The following is a 14,263-nucleotide window of genomic DNA, read 5'->3' on the forward strand; positions in this document are numbered from 1 at the left end:
TTCCATGCACATGTGTTTCTTTTTTTCGGTTTTTGGCTGGGGCTGCGTCTCACTATGTCGCCCTCAGTAGAGTGCTCTGGCGTCACAGCTCACACCTCAAATTCTTGGGCTTAAACAATTCTCTTGCCTCAACCTCTCAAGTAGCTGGGACTACAGGCGCCCACCACAATGCCTGGCTATTGTTTTTGTTGTTGTTGCAGTTGTCATTGTTGTGTAGCAGGCCCGAGCCAGGCTTGAACCTGCCAGCCTGGGTGTATGTGGCTGGTGCCCTACTCACTGAGCTACAGACACAGAGCCCCACACACACACATGTGTTTCTGAGAGCCTCAGTATCTTGGGTATTCTGAGGTGATCTGTGTATGGGTGGGTGCACAGACATTTTCAGGTGTGTAATGAGCCTCATATCCACAGTGGCTCAGGGGGAGTCAGGGCTGGGGGAGGACCTATGGCTGGATGAGGGTCTCGCTACCCAGGACAATCTAACCAGCTACAGAGAAGCAGGGATGCAGTACAAGTCTAACCTGGAGGCTAAAGCTCCTTTCCACCACTTCCACCATCCCCAGGACACCCCACATTGGCATTAGGGGAGAGCCCAGCACAGGGTCTGCTGCTTTCCCTCAGTCCTGATGCAGCCGCTTTGCAGGCAGGACAGAGTAGGCAGGGCAGCTTGGACCCCGCTGCAGCATCACACCGCCAACCCCTGCCCGAACCCAACAGACTGTGGCTGGACAGCTGGGGATGCTGGAGCCCAGAGCTCTGTCCTCTGGAAGCATCACTCCCTGTACCCTGACAACCCCTGCCTGGCCCATCCATCTCCCTGCGGCCACGGCTGCCACACCGCCTCCTGGTATTGAGCAGTGAGATGAGAAGGTGTGAAGGATATGGGGGCACCAGGGACAGGCTGGCAGGCAAGATGGATGAGTGGGCAGGGGCCGGGAGGAGCTTCTGGCAGGAGGGGCATGCAAGGCTGTGTGTGCACGTTGTGTCTGTGTGGTTAAGTCTGTGTACACAGGAGCATGCACATGTGTGCACCAGCGTGGTGGTGGGTCTGTAGGCTTCTGAGTGCATGTGAGTACACGTGGCTTAGCCTGGGTCAGTGTGCTCATGTGCATGTGTGTCTGTTTCCCATGACGCAAATCAAAGGTGTGCACACACATGTCAGGAGCCAACAGAACTCCAGGCTGGCCTGCTGCTGGGAGTCTCCGCTAACAGGGAGCCACCAATACTGGTCAGATTCCCAGCCCCTCCACCATCCCGCCCCCCATTTCCCACCTACCACACTGTGAGTCCTGGGACAGTGGTGGCATGGCCATATCTCCTTGGGTGATTCTAGGAGATGTGAGGCCCCTCCATCTCATGCAGAGTATCCCCATCTTGCCTGACAGCAACCCCCAGAGCTGACAGAAGCCTTTCCCCACATAGCTGGGCATGGGTCCGTGCTGGGTGTTGGCCTTCCTTCCTATGGGCCTGGGGCCAGCCCACCCTCTCCCCATGGGATCCTAGCCAGCTCTGCAGGCTGCAGCCTGGAACATAGGAGACTGAGCCACAGACAACCCAAGGCTGCAGGGACAAGGTCTGCCCCAGCACAAGGACCCAAGGGCCACACTCAGAAGTAGCCTCTCCCACTCAACGACCCCAGCACAGGGCTCTGGAAAAGGTGGGGGTAGTCTTACTGGCTTGGGAGATACCTGGCCCAGGCTAGGGGCTCTGGTCTGGAAAATAAACAGAGTGCTCCTTCCCAGATGGGGCTGGCCTGTGGTGGTCCAGCCAGATGGCCCCTTTGGCAAGGGTCAGATGGCCAAAGGCGCTCTTAGCCAAGCGGTGGCAGCAGCTGAAGGGATGCTCTACCCTTCTGCCTTCTCGACCAGGGATCAAGGGGTCACTCATGTGCCTAGCCCCAGGACAGGCTGGGGCAGCCTGCAGAAGGTGCTCAGTCAGGCTAGAGAGACGGGAAAGACCACAGGCAGAGTGGACACCCACCTCTGACCTGGGCCAGCCTCAGAGTTTCCACCCACAGCCGGACAGGGCTTGTGCCATGCACTGCTCCCAGCCTGGGCTGTGCTAGACCATTCCAGGCAGAAGAGATTATGCACTTAGGCCAGTGGAAACTGAGGCACAGAGACTGTAGGGACCTGCTGGTGTCATTGCAGAGCTCATGGATGAGCTGTTGGGAGGACCTGGGCTTTTGCTGCCCAGTCAGGGGGCTCTGCACTGAAGGCAGCACTTGCTGCTGGCCCCTCATGTTCCCAGCTCCTCACTAGCTGTCCCCTCCCCAGCTGCCTGGGTCAGGGGTCCAAGTCCTCGTGAGAGGGCACTGCCTCTGCCATTCAGCCCTGGATCTGCTGCCTCCCAACCTCCCCAAGGCCCCATGGGCCCAGGCCCTCCAGTCAGCCAGGCTGGGGGCCCCTCTGGACACTCCACCCCCTATCCGACACTCTCCCACACTCTCCCCACCCCCTGCCTGGGCCCATTGATCTATTAGGAATGGCCTGGGGCTCTAAGCTGGGGAGGGAGGGACATGCAGAGGGAGGGTGAAGAGGGAGGAGACCTGCCCTCCTCCCGTGCAGCACCCGCCCCTGGAGCTGGTCTAGTCCAGGAGGTGGCCTCAGACAGCACAGTCTGAGAGTGGCTTAGAGAAGGGTACCCGCAGACCCCAGGGCCAGCATCCACCTACAGAGACCAGGTGTCCTGCTTATGTGGGAAAACCACGACCTGGGGATGTGGATGGAGGGTGATCAAGGAGGCAAGAACAGTCCTGTTAAGAGCCTGGGGACGGCATAAGGTCTCAGGGCTGACTTGTGGTGCTGAGCGGACCAGGAGACCCGGAGAGGAGACAACCCCTCCTGGCAGGTGGGGTTCCCCGGGGTGGCAGCCACAGCCTAGCCCCAGCTGAACCGTATTTCTCCAGGAGCTGGACATCCTGTCTGTCCCCATGGCAGGTATGCTGCGGGCAACTTAGGGTGGCCATTTCTGTGGGCTCAGGCCTCAGGGTGGGTGGGCAGGGTGGGAACTGAGGAAGCCCCCCTGGTCCCAGGCCCTGGTCAGTAGGGTGGGGCAGAGATGCCCCAGGCTGAGGCCTTAGATCATGCCAGGGCAGGACTGATGGACTCATAGCTGCCCAAATGTGATTATGGGGGTGCCAAGGGACAAGGAGACCAAGCCATTCCTGGGAGATGAGGGCTGTCAGGGGTGTGTGACCCTATGCCTCGGCCCCTTGAATGTCAGAGTGGGGGGCTTGACTTAGAAGCCTCTTCCAGATTTGACATTCTAGCCTCTGGGGAATTGTCATCTCTGGCCCCTGGGGTGTGCTGGCTTTTGGAGGGACGGAGCGGAGGACAGACCCCTCCCCAAAGTCCCTGAAAGCACTGAAGGGTGGCACTTTGGGTTGGACAGGGGTGGGCCATAGAAGACTTGGGAGCCAGTGACCACCTACCAAGCCCTGAGGCCCATTGAAGCCACAAGTCCCTGCCCTTGGGACCTATCACCATGGACCTTGGGGGCTGGCATCAGCCGCTGGACGACATCATACTGGCTCCAGTGGGACAGCCAAGTGACAAGCAGTTGCACCCTCTGATGGCCTGGCCCCCAGTGGTGGGGGTCATCAGCCCTTGCATCTGTCCTGCCACTAAGTGCTCAGTCCTGATGTGGTCCAGCCCTCTCAGACAGACCCCCCCCCCGGACTGCAGAGACCCAGGGGAAGGTGCCACACTTCTCACACAGGGGTCTCATGGCCTGGGCCCTGGGCCCTCCCTCTCACCAGGCACTTGTTTTTTTTTTTTTTTTTATTTTTTGGAGACAGAGCCTCATTTTGTCACCCTCGGTAGAGTGCCGTGGGATCTTAGCTCATAGTAACCTCAAACTCTTGGGTTCAAGTGATTCTCTTGCCTCAGCCTACCAGGTACCTGGGACTACAGGTGCCTGCCACAGCGCCTGGCTATTTTCTTTTTAGAGATGGGGTCTCACTCTTTCTCAGATTGGTCTTTAACTCATGAGCTCAGGTAATCCATCTGCCTCAGCCTCCCAAGTGCTGGGATTATAGGCGTAAGCCACCATGCCCAGCAGACCAGGCACTTATTAAGGCCAGCTCTGGCCAGGCACTGTCCACCTGGAGCTCATTAGGTGGTCCAGCTTCCCGAGGATGTCCCTGCACCAATCTGTCTGTTGGTCTACCCATCTCTCCAACACCTCTACCCCTCTGTTCAGGGGATCTCACAGTTCTGCAGTTGTGAAAACACCCCTCCCTCCAGGCTGCTCAGCTAGGGGCACTGCTGGGAAGGAGACCTTGTCCCCTGACTCTTGGCCACTGTGGCTTCCATGGCCTCACCAGGTCTTCTACCCCTTACGGGGCTGCTATAAAATGATAGTGCTATTTTTCAGAATTTTTTTTATTGTTGGGGATTCCTTAAGCATACAAAGAACCAGGCTACACTGGTTGCATTTGTTAGGTAAAGTCCCTAGAGTCTCACTATGTCACCCTCGGTAGAGAGCAGTGGCGTCACAGCTCACAGCAACCTCAAACTCTTGGGCTTAAGTGATTCTCTTGCCTCAGCCTCCCAAGTAGCTGGGACTATAGGCGCCTGCCACAATGCCCTGCTATTTTTTGTTGCAATTGTCATTGTCGTTTAGCTGGCCCCGGGCTGAGTTTGAACCCGCCACCTTTGGTGTATGTGGCTGGAGCCATAACCACTGTGCTAGGGGCACTTAGCCAGTATGGCCCTCTTATAATTGTGTCCTACCCACAAGAGGTGTGTCACACATTATGACCACCATCCCCCTCCCTCCTCCCTTCTATCCACTCCCCCATTCGCCCACTCCCCTCATTAAAAAATATTTAATTGTGGTAAGATATATATAACATAAAATTTACCACCTTACCATTTTTAAGTGAGTAACACTTAAGTGGCATTAACTTCTTTCACATAGGTGCAACCCTCACCACCATCCATCTCTAGAACTTTTTGCTTCTTGCAAAACTGAAACTCTGTCCCCATTAAACAAACTCTCCATTTCCTCTTCTCCAGCCCTGGGTGATCGCCATTCAGCTTTGTTTCTCTGAACTTGCAGGAACACACACTATTTGTCCTTGTGTCTGGCTCTTTCACTGAGCATAGTGTCCTCAAATCCATCCACGTTGCAGCCTGTGTCAGAATGTTCCCTTGTCTGTGTACAGCACTTTGATTTTTTTCAGACAGGGTCTCACTCTGTCACTGTTGGGAGAGTGCCGTGGTGTCATAACAGTGACTCACTGTAACTTGGGTTTGAACTTGGGTTCAAGTAACCTTGCCTCAGTGTCCTGAATAGCTGGGACTACAGGCACCCATCACAATGTCCAGCTAGTGTTTGTATTTTTAGTAAGGACAGAGTCTCGCTCTTGCTCAGGCTGGTCTACGACTCCTGAGCTCAAGGGATCCTTACGCCTCGGCCTCCCACTCCCGGCTAGCACATTTTGTTTATCCATCGTCCTTAGACAGACACTTGGGTTGCTTCCACCTTTTGGTTATTGCAAATAATGCTGCTGTGAACATAGATGTGTAAATATCACTTTAGGCTCCTACTTTCAGAAGTGAGGTTTCTGAGTCATTCAGTATTTTTTCTTTTACATTTCACGAGGAATGACCATGCCATCTTCCATGGCAGCTGCCATCATCCACACTCCCACCAGCAATGCACAGGGCCCCAATTTCTCCACATCCTCACCAGCACATGTTGCGTTCCAGTTTCTTTTTGATAGCCACCTTAACCGGTGGAAAACGGTGTCTTATCATGGTTAGGATTTTTTTTTTTAACTTTATTTAAAAAAATTTTTTTTGTTGTTGTTGCAGTTCGGCGGGGGCTAGGTTTGAACTCACCACCCTTGGCATATGGGGCTAACATCCTACCCACTGAGCCACAGGCACAACCCAGGATTTTTTTTTTTCTTAAACCAGAGGATAGAGGGTGGTAAAGGTTGTGGCCAAAGCTTGTACCAGGATCCAAAGACAGGATCTTTAGAAAAGAGCAAAGAGAGGCTTGGCACATGTAGCTCAGGTGGCAAGGGTGCCAGCCACATACACTAAAGCTGGAAGGTTCGAATCCAACCTGGGCCAAAAATAGCTGGGTGCTGTGGTGGGTGCCTATGGTCCCAGCTCCCTGGAAGGCTGAGGCAAGAGAATTACTTGGGCGCAGGAGTTTAAGGCTGCTTGAGCTGTGATGCCATGGCACTCTACCTGGGGCGACAGCTTGAGACTCTGTCTAAAAAAAAAGAAAGAAAGAAAGGAAGGAAGGAAGGAAGAAAAGAGGCTCAGCACCTGTGGCTCAACCGGCTAAGGCGCCAGCCACATACACCTAAGGTGGCGGGTTCGAATCCCCAGCCCGGACCCGCCAAACAACAATGACGGCTGCAACCAAAAAATAGCCGGGCGTTGTGGCGGGCACCTGTGGTCTCAGCTACTTGGGAGGCTGAGGCAGGAGACTCACTTGAGCCCAGGAGTTGGAGGTTGCTGTGAGCTGTGATGCCACAACACTCTACCCAAGGGGAGGCTCTGTCTCAAAAAAAAAAGTATCAGGGATGGACAATTTGTGGTTGACAGAGGAGGGCTCCTCTCAGCTCAGCTCTACTTAAGAGTTATATACCAAGGGAGGGGGGGGTTGTCAGTGACTGTTTTCTCAACCTTTGACCCCTCCATTGTTATGCAGCTGTTAGTTAAGTAATACCAGGCAGTGGGGTCTCCACAGAGCTAAAAAAGGCCCCCCCCCTCACATGCATGCCATCTAGAACAAGTGCCGTTTATGAAGGGCCCACTGCACACCTGGCCCTGTGTGTGTCATCACTGACCCTCCTCTAGGCCCTGTGTGGCAGGTATTAGGAACCCCTCAAGACAGTTGTAGAAACTGAGGCTCCAGGAGGTGAAACAATTTCCTCAAGGCCACATAGCCACAGGATGGCTCAAAAATTCTCTGGGGAGCAAAACAAGCCCTGTCATCACCCTTAAGAACTTGCTCGGAAAAAGACTTTAAATGAGCATCTGCCTCGTGGAGTGACGCTGAGGGGTAGAGTACCAGGAAACACAGATGGCAGTCAGGGAGGGCTTCTTGGAGAAGGAGGCATGTAGGGCAGCCTGAAGGATGAGAGCTGGCTAGATGAGTGGTGAAGGTCGAGGCAGTCAGGGGCCCATGCTTTTGTCCTCTCTCCCCAGGCTTCCTGTCTGCCAGCCTTGGTGTACTTGTACCTTCAGAGACCTGCACTCTGCCCATGGCCAGCTCCAGCTGGGAGCCCCCAGTGGGGACGCCGTTCCCATCAGGACCTTGTACCAGCTCCACTGGGACCCACACTGTGACTGGGCCTAGTGGGCAGGGCTCCAAGAACCCGCGTGTGTCCAATGTGACAGTTCAGCTGGAGATGAGGCCTCTCTGGGAGGAATTCAACCAGCTGGGCACGGAGATGATTGTCACCAAGGCGGGCAGGTGTGGGCAGTGGGGGCATGGAAGGGGCCAGGGCTGCACCCTTGTCCAGGCCACTGAGTACCTGCCCCCCACAGGAGGATGTTCCCCACCTTCCAGGTGAAGATCCTGGGCATGGACACATTGGCTGACTACGCTCTGCTCATGGACTTCATCCCATTGGACGACAAGAGATACAGGTCGGGGCTGGCTGGAGGATCAGGCTCAGCTCTCGGGTGCTAGACCCAGGGATTAGGCCCTACTGCACTACAGGGTGAGCCAGGGAGGTTCAGCCTGGGTCAACAGCCCCCAGGGTCAGGAGGGAGCCTGGTGCAACAGCCTTACATGGGCAGTGGGCTGGCCTGGGTGGGCCAAGTGGTCTAGCCCAGGGAAGCAGGGGAATCCTGACACCCACCAGCCTGGTATAGCTGTAGGGAACTCAGAGCTTGCTGGTATTCTCTGAGCCTCAAGTTCCTCATCTGCAAGATGTCCACCAGGCTGGGGGGCCGTGGTGGTCAGTGGTGGCCTCTTCATCCCACCTGTCCTGCCCAGGCTTGGCCCCAGAACAGTGGCCTTCACCACCTTGCTCTGCCCCCCAGGTACGCTTTCCACAGCTCGGCCTGGCTGGTGGCAGGCAAGGCGGACCCGGCCACGCCTGGCCGCGTGCACTTCCACCCTGACTCACCAGCCAAGGGTGCACAGTGGATGCGCCAGATCGTGTCCTTCGATAAGCTCAAGTTGACCAACAACCTGCTGGATGACAATGGCCACGTGAGGCTCGGGCTGCAGTGGGGAGGGGCCGGGCCAGGTTGGGGAGGCTGGGCCATATTGTGATGAAGCCTGGAGCTGGGGCTAGACCTGCAGTGCCCAGTGGCCTTGGTGTTGGCATCTCTGTCTGGTGCTGATAGCCAAGGCTGGGGCTGGATGGCAAAGAGGGCTGTCCAGGCAGGTGGGAAAGTGGGTGGGAGTGAGGGATGTTCTGGCAGATATTGTCCTCCCCTGGGAGAGGGAGACACTATATGGAATGCCCAGCACGGGGCCATTGTAGGTGCCAGAACATAGCACTGTAGACACTTGGTCAGACAAAGATCCCTGCCCTCCCAGGGCTCACGTCCTGGGGCAGGGCAGATGCTAAGCCAAGAATCCAGAAGACACTGTATACTGGGTCTCAAACAGTGGCAATTGCCAAAGAGAAAAAGAGGCAGGGAAGATGACAGAAACGGGGACGGGGGGCTGTTCCTTTTGGGGAGCTCAGGAAGTTGATGAGTGACATTTGAATGGATCTGAAGGATAGAGGAGCCTAAGCATATCAGGGAAGAGTGTTCCAGCCAGAGTGAACAGCAAGTGCAAAGGCCCAAGGCCAGGGAATGTTGGGTCAGTGGGGGGAGTTGCCAGGAGCCTTCTATGTGGTTGATATGGATCGAGGAGGGGATGTGGGGTGGTGGGGAGAGAGCCTAGAGGTGGCTGGGCTGATTGTTCAGCTCCAGTGGCCAAGGTGATTGACTCTGGCTTTTACCATGCTGGGTGGGAGCTACAGGAAGTCTGAAGTAGGTGCAATTGATGTGGCTTGCCAGGGAAGCTGTGTTGAGCAGGCACAGAGGGGCAAAGTGGAGGCAGGGAGGTCAGCCAGGAGGCAACCAAGGAAATCAAGTGACAGAGGACAGGGGCTGGCCAGCATGGAGGCAGCAGAGTAGCAGAGGTAGTCAGATTCTGAATAGTTTTGGAGGTAAAGCTGACAGTGGGTGTGGGGTGTGAGAGAAAGCAAAGTTGCACAGATGTTAAAACACAAAGGGGCCTTTTGACACAGAACCGTAGGCACTCAAGTTCAGGTCCTACCCTGACATTGAAGGAAGAGGGTGGCAGGCCCAGGGTCGTTTCTGCCTGGAGCGAAGGGCTGCAGCCCTAGAGAGCCTGCAGCACCCCTGCCCTGCACAGCTGCCCCATGCCCTCCTGCAGATCATTCTCAACTCCATGCACCGCTACCAGCCCCGTTTCCATGTGGTCTTCGTGGATCCTCGCAAGGACAGTGAACGCTATGCCCAGGAGAACTTCAAGTCCTTCATCTTCACAGAGACCCAGTTCACAGCAGTGACAGCATATCAGAACCACAGGGTAGGTCAGCCCTGGCTCGTGATACACCAGCTGCCAGCCCACTTCATGAGGGTGCAGACTGAGCCACAAGGCCTCTCCTCTCTCCACGGGCATCTGCCCACAGTCCTTCCCCTGCCTGCCCAGCCACAGGCTCTAGAGTTCCTGGGCAAAGAGCCTGGGTCCCAGGGTCTCCTGACTGAAGGGTCCCAGGGGGCCGAGTGACTGAGTCTGGCTCAGAGCCAACTCACAATTGCACTTTCTCCTCTGTAGATCACCCAGCTGAAAATCGCCAGCAACCCTTTTGCCAAGGGCTTTAGAGAGAATGACCTGGACTCCTGGTACTGTTTGGTCTCTGATGTTTTACCCAGTGGCCCCGCCTTGCCCCCACCCCCAGGCATCTCTTGAGGCCTTAGCTCCTGACCTAAGGGTCAGGGTCATCCCTCTGACTTGTGCTGGCCCCACCATCAGGGTCTGCCTGTGATCCCTGGCCTGACCTCCTCCTCTTGGCCTTCTCCCCATTCCTGTTTGGTCCCTTTGCAGGCCTGTGACCCCACGCCCCCTGCTTGGTGTCCCAGCTCGGAGTCGCAGCAGCCTTAGTCCTTGTCTCTTAAAGAGTGCCACAGAGAGGGAGAAAGGTAAGACCTCAGTCCAGCACTGTGGGCAGAAAGCAAGGGGACAATGCCACAGAACATCTAGGAAGGGGTTTCCATGAGCTCAGCAAGCCCCCAGATGCCGAGGGGGAGGCAGAGATTACTAAGACAACATAGAGCCCAGGGCAGAGAGAACAGGGTAGGGACAGGTGCTGAGAACAGAGGTAGGAGGTATCAGGAGGGTTTCCTGGAGGTGGTGACTCCCTAGCTGGGCCTTGGGTGACTAGGAAGGGCTTGGACCAAGGGAGAATGTGGGGAAGAAATTCCAGGCAGAGAGAAAGCAAGGGCAAAGGCTGGGAGGTAGGCAACTTGGGATAAGAAGGGCAGAGAAAGGGACAGGGCTGGCCTAAGATGAGGGCTGAGGATGTGAGGGGAGCCCTGGGATCTACTCACAGCATTTTCCTCCTCAGGCCTCAACAGGGCTTCAGCTTCTACCTCCAGGACCCCTCCCCAGCTCCACCATCACCTGCTGCCCCCAACTGAGGCTCTGCTGGCCACTGCCACCTACAGGTCCCTCACCTACCAGGGTCTGTACCCTGGAGCCCCAAGACATCTGGGCATCCCAAGGGCCCGCCCGGTACCATACCCTCTCCCCAGCATCCAGGCTAACAGGGATGAAGGAGGCCTGCCTTTCCCCGCTGGGCTGGGATCCCCCACCACTGTGTGCCTAAGACATGGCCAGGACTCTCAGTAATTGTGGAAGCCCTGTAGAAGCCATTCTACTCGGGACCTCATACCTGGTGTGTGAATCAGCCCCTGCCCCACCTCGTCCAGCTCCACCTCTGCAGAGTCACACCCCGCCCCCCCCCAACTTTCCTGTCCCAAGGAATAGAGAGTAGGTGGAAGCCCAGAGAGAGGCACCTACTCAGAGTCACAGCAAGCTCTGGCCGTGCTAGGCTTAGAACCAGACCTCCTACATCCCAATCCCAGCAACCATGAGTGTGGGGTGACTGCCCCTAAACCCAATTTTTTCCTCCTCAACATTAAACCATTCAGCATGAGTGGTCAGAGCATTTCTGTCCTCAGGGGGTCAGGGTGAAGGCCCTCATGAACTCCAGTCCCCACATAAGCCCTGCAGGCATCTCAAAGCTCTATCTGGTGCCGTCCACGTCCCTGTGCGCATACGATCATGGTAAATGTGGTGACACCAGAGGAGTGGCAATTGCTGCATTTAACCTGGGTAGGACACTGGAGTCCTGCTCCTTGCTTTGTGTTGACCAAAACTGCTGTATATAGGACCTGCTTAAAATCACAGAGCAAAGCTGCCATGTTTGAGTGTTGCATGCAAGGGTAGGGGTCATCTGGTCCTGGATCGTCAGGATCCATGGAGGAGTGAGGAACCACGTTAGGCGTGACCACGGGGGGCAACGTGGGGATGGAAGGAGGGACTTGGGAATCTGCTCAAGATTTAAGGCAGGAGGAAAGAAAAGCCCCGGACTGCGGGAAAAGGAGAGCAAAGGCCTAGGGCTAGAGTTGGTGCGACGGAGCCTGAAACAGGAGAAAACAGAGAAGCACGCGCCCCTACTCCGCCCCTGCCGGAAACCTAGCCTGCCAGGCTCACGCCCCTTCCGGCCACGCCCTCGGGCCGCGCCCCTCCGCCGTCGCTTGGAACTAAAGCTCAGTCCCCTGCCTCCTCGATTGCCTCCAAGGTGCCCCCTTGCTGCCATCTTGCGGTAACGTCTGGTTCTGGCTCCACGCAGCCCCGCCCAGAACACCGGCCTCTAGAACACCCCGCCTATGGGGCGGGGCTTCCGGAAAGGCTCCTCCCCCAGCCCGCCCAGGTTCCGGAGGGCCCTGCGGGAGAGCCGGCTGTCCTGCCCTTCCCCGCGTCCGGCCCGGCGTCCTCAGTGTCCAGGCTGCTCTCAGCCGGACATGCTGCCCGACTGCCTATCGGTGGAGGGCGAGCGGCGCTGCCGGCGGTTGCTGGCGGGGGCCTCAGCCCGTCTTCGTGCGCGGCCCGCGTCGGCCGCGGTGCTAGTGCCGCTCTGCTTAGTGCGCGGGGTCCCGGCGCTGCTCTACACGCTGCGGTCCAGCCGCTTGGCCGGGAGGCACAAGGGGGACGTCAGGTACACCGGCCAGGAACTCCTTGCCCTTCAACGGGAGGACGCTGAACCCCGGAGACAGCAGGGACCTTGGGCGAGGTGCCTGGCTTCTCCGAGCCTCGGTTTCCGCCTCTGCAAAATAGGTCTGGGGAGACCCTGTCCACCCACGGGCTATGGCGAGGAGTCAGCTCCATGTCCCTTTAGGTCCCTCGAAGCGCGTCCTGCGAACACCAACTCGGGCTGGGACTTCTCTCAGAGTTGTGTCACCCTCTCTAAGAAGGCCCCCTGCTGGCGGGAGTGAGGCGGGGCTGTGACCTCCCGCTCTGGCCCCACCCCTCAGCGGGAATTGAGGACACCTTAGGGTCAGTATCAGCGCTCTTGGAGCCACTATCGGCAGAATTTGGGTGTCAGAGCACCAGAGTCTTCCTGCTCCTGCTGCCTGAACCTCATGTGCTGCGCTGCACAGGGCCTCTCTCCCTTACCCCCTTCACTCAGGGAGGTAAATTGGCCTCCAGGGATCATGATAGCCTCATGGCAAACTAGGGGCAGAAGCAGGCAATGCTTAGGTGGGTCACTGGCCGCTGCCACTGCTAACACTCCCACCCCTCTATGGCTCCCGAGCACAAATACCAGATTCCCTGTGCCCGTTCAGTTTCCCAGGCGGCAAGTGCGACCCAGCTGATCAGGACGTGGTGCACACAGCCCTGCGGGAGACCAGGGAGGAGCTGGGCCTGGCAGTGTCTGAGGAGCAGGTGTGGGGCCTGCTGCGACCTGTGTACGACCGGGTGAGCCATCTGACCCTAAGGCCACCCTACCCCATTCACTCACTCTGCTCACCTGGGCTAAGTGACCCCAGGGACAAGGAGAGGGGTCATGGACTCCCACAGACAAAAAGTGCAGAGGAGTGTTGGGAACCCGCCTGCCTGGCAGACACTTGTGCCATCTGCACACACCCACTGGGGGTAGGGACAGAGGAGGCTGTGGTCCTGAGATGGCTGTGACCCAGGGTGAAGGGGTGAGCCAGCTTTACTCAGCTTGATGGATGAGGGTGGGGAAGGCTTTGTGGGGCAGGCAGGGATTGAGATGGGGCTTGAATGACAAGTGGGAGATTTTAGAGTAGTAAAGGGAAGGATTCCACGCCTCCCTGACTACCTGTCCCCATCCCCAGCAAAGAGCCACCGTGGTTCCAGTGCTTGCTGGTGTAGGCTCCCTAGATCTCCAGAGCCTCAGGCCCAACCCTAAGGAGGTAAGTGGGAGGACACTGGGGAACCAGAATCAGACTGTCCCAATGGGGGCAGGCTACAGCAGGTAGTCCTTTGGCCACTCTCTCTCTGCCTCTTGCCTGCAGGTGGATGAGGTATTTGTGCTGCCCCTGGCCCACCTGCTGCAGACTCAGAATCAGGGCTATACCCACTTCTGCCGAGGTGGCCACTTCAGCTACACACTTCCTGTCTTCCTGCATGGACCACACCGGGTGTGGGGGCTCACAGCTGTCATCACTGAGTTCACTCTACAGCTGCTGGCACCTAGTACCTACCAGTCCGTCCTGGTCATCCCTGAGCTGTCCAGGGGCTGAGGACCTGTCCCTAAGCAGCCCAACTTCTGCCTTCACCTTTGCTGGGCCAGGCCCACTCAAAGACTGAAGAAAGGGCCTTGTGTTCATTGCAGCATTATTCACAGCAATCAAGAGGGGGAAGCAGCCTGAATGTCCATTGAGAGAAAATGTGGTGCGCACACACATGGAATACTATACAGCATTTAAAAGGAGATTCTGTCATCTGTGACAACCTGGGTAAACAATGAAGGACATTATGCTAAGTGAAATAAAGCAGGCACAGAAAGACAGATGCCACGTGATCTCACTTTTATGTGGAATCTAAACCACCTGAACTTAGAGAAAGAGTAGAATGGCTCAGTGCCTGTAACTCAGTGGTTAGGGTGCCGGCCACATGCACCGAGACTGGTGGGTTTGAACCCTGCTCAGGCCTACTAAACAATGACAACAACAAAAAAATAGCCGGGTGTTGTGGCGGGCACCTGTAGTCCCAGCTACTTGGGAGG

The 14,263-nt window shown here is 56.7% G+C and overlaps 2 protein-coding genes across 2 annotated transcripts; both read left to right on the top strand.

Moving 5' to 3' along the window:
- Positions 1-2,878: 2,878 nt before the first annotated feature.
- On the top strand, positions 2,879-10,945 carry TBX10 (T-box 10). Its single transcript, XM_003798310.2, has 8 exons — positions 2,879-2,939; positions 7,176-7,443; positions 7,518-7,619; positions 8,019-8,190; positions 9,376-9,531; positions 9,781-9,848; positions 10,051-10,145; positions 10,571-10,945. Exons 1-8 carry the CDS (start codon positions 2,933-2,935, stop codon positions 10,852-10,854), a joined length of 1,152 nt encoding a protein of 383 aa, XP_003798358.1. The 5' UTR covers positions 2,879-2,932; the 3' UTR covers positions 10,855-10,945.
- Positions 10,946-11,939: 994 nt separating this feature from the next.
- Positions 11,940-14,045, top strand: NUDT8 (nudix hydrolase 8). The gene is made up of 4 exons (XM_003798311.3): positions 11,940-12,226; positions 12,855-12,987; positions 13,371-13,448; positions 13,551-14,045. Exons 1-4 carry the CDS (start codon positions 12,033-12,035, stop codon positions 13,776-13,778), a joined length of 633 nt encoding a protein of 210 aa, XP_003798359.1. The 5' UTR covers positions 11,940-12,032; the 3' UTR covers positions 13,779-14,045.
- Positions 14,046-14,263: the final 218 nt, after the last annotated feature.

Source organism: Otolemur garnettii, unplaced genomic scaffold (genome assembly GCF_000181295.1).
Source record: "Otolemur garnettii isolate 467f Iridium unplaced genomic scaffold, OtoGar3 scaffold00134, whole genome shotgun sequence".
Lineage (NCBI taxonomy): Eukaryota > Metazoa > Chordata > Mammalia > Primates > Galagidae > Otolemur > Otolemur garnettii.

Coding starts and splice junctions, on each gene's coding strand:
- NUDT8 (XM_003798311.3), top strand. CDS start 12,033: ATGCTGCCCGACTGCCTATCGGTGGAGGGCGAGCGGCGCTGCCGGCGG. Junction 12,227..12,854: donor AGGCACAAGGGGGACGTCAG/GTACACCGGCCA, acceptor GTGCCCGTTCAG/TTTCCCAGGCGGCAAGTGCG. Junction 13,449..13,550: donor TCAGGCCCAACCCTAAGGAG/GTAAGTGGGAGG, acceptor TCTTGCCTGCAG/GTGGATGAGGTATTTGTGCT.
- TBX10 (XM_003798310.2), top strand. Junction 7,444..7,517: donor ATTGTCACCAAGGCGGGCAG/GTGTGGGCAGTG, acceptor TGCCCCCCACAG/GAGGATGTTCCCCACCTTCC. Junction 9,849..10,050: donor GAGAATGACCTGGACTCCTG/GTACTGTTTGGT, acceptor GTCCCTTTGCAG/GCCTGTGACCCCACGCCCCC.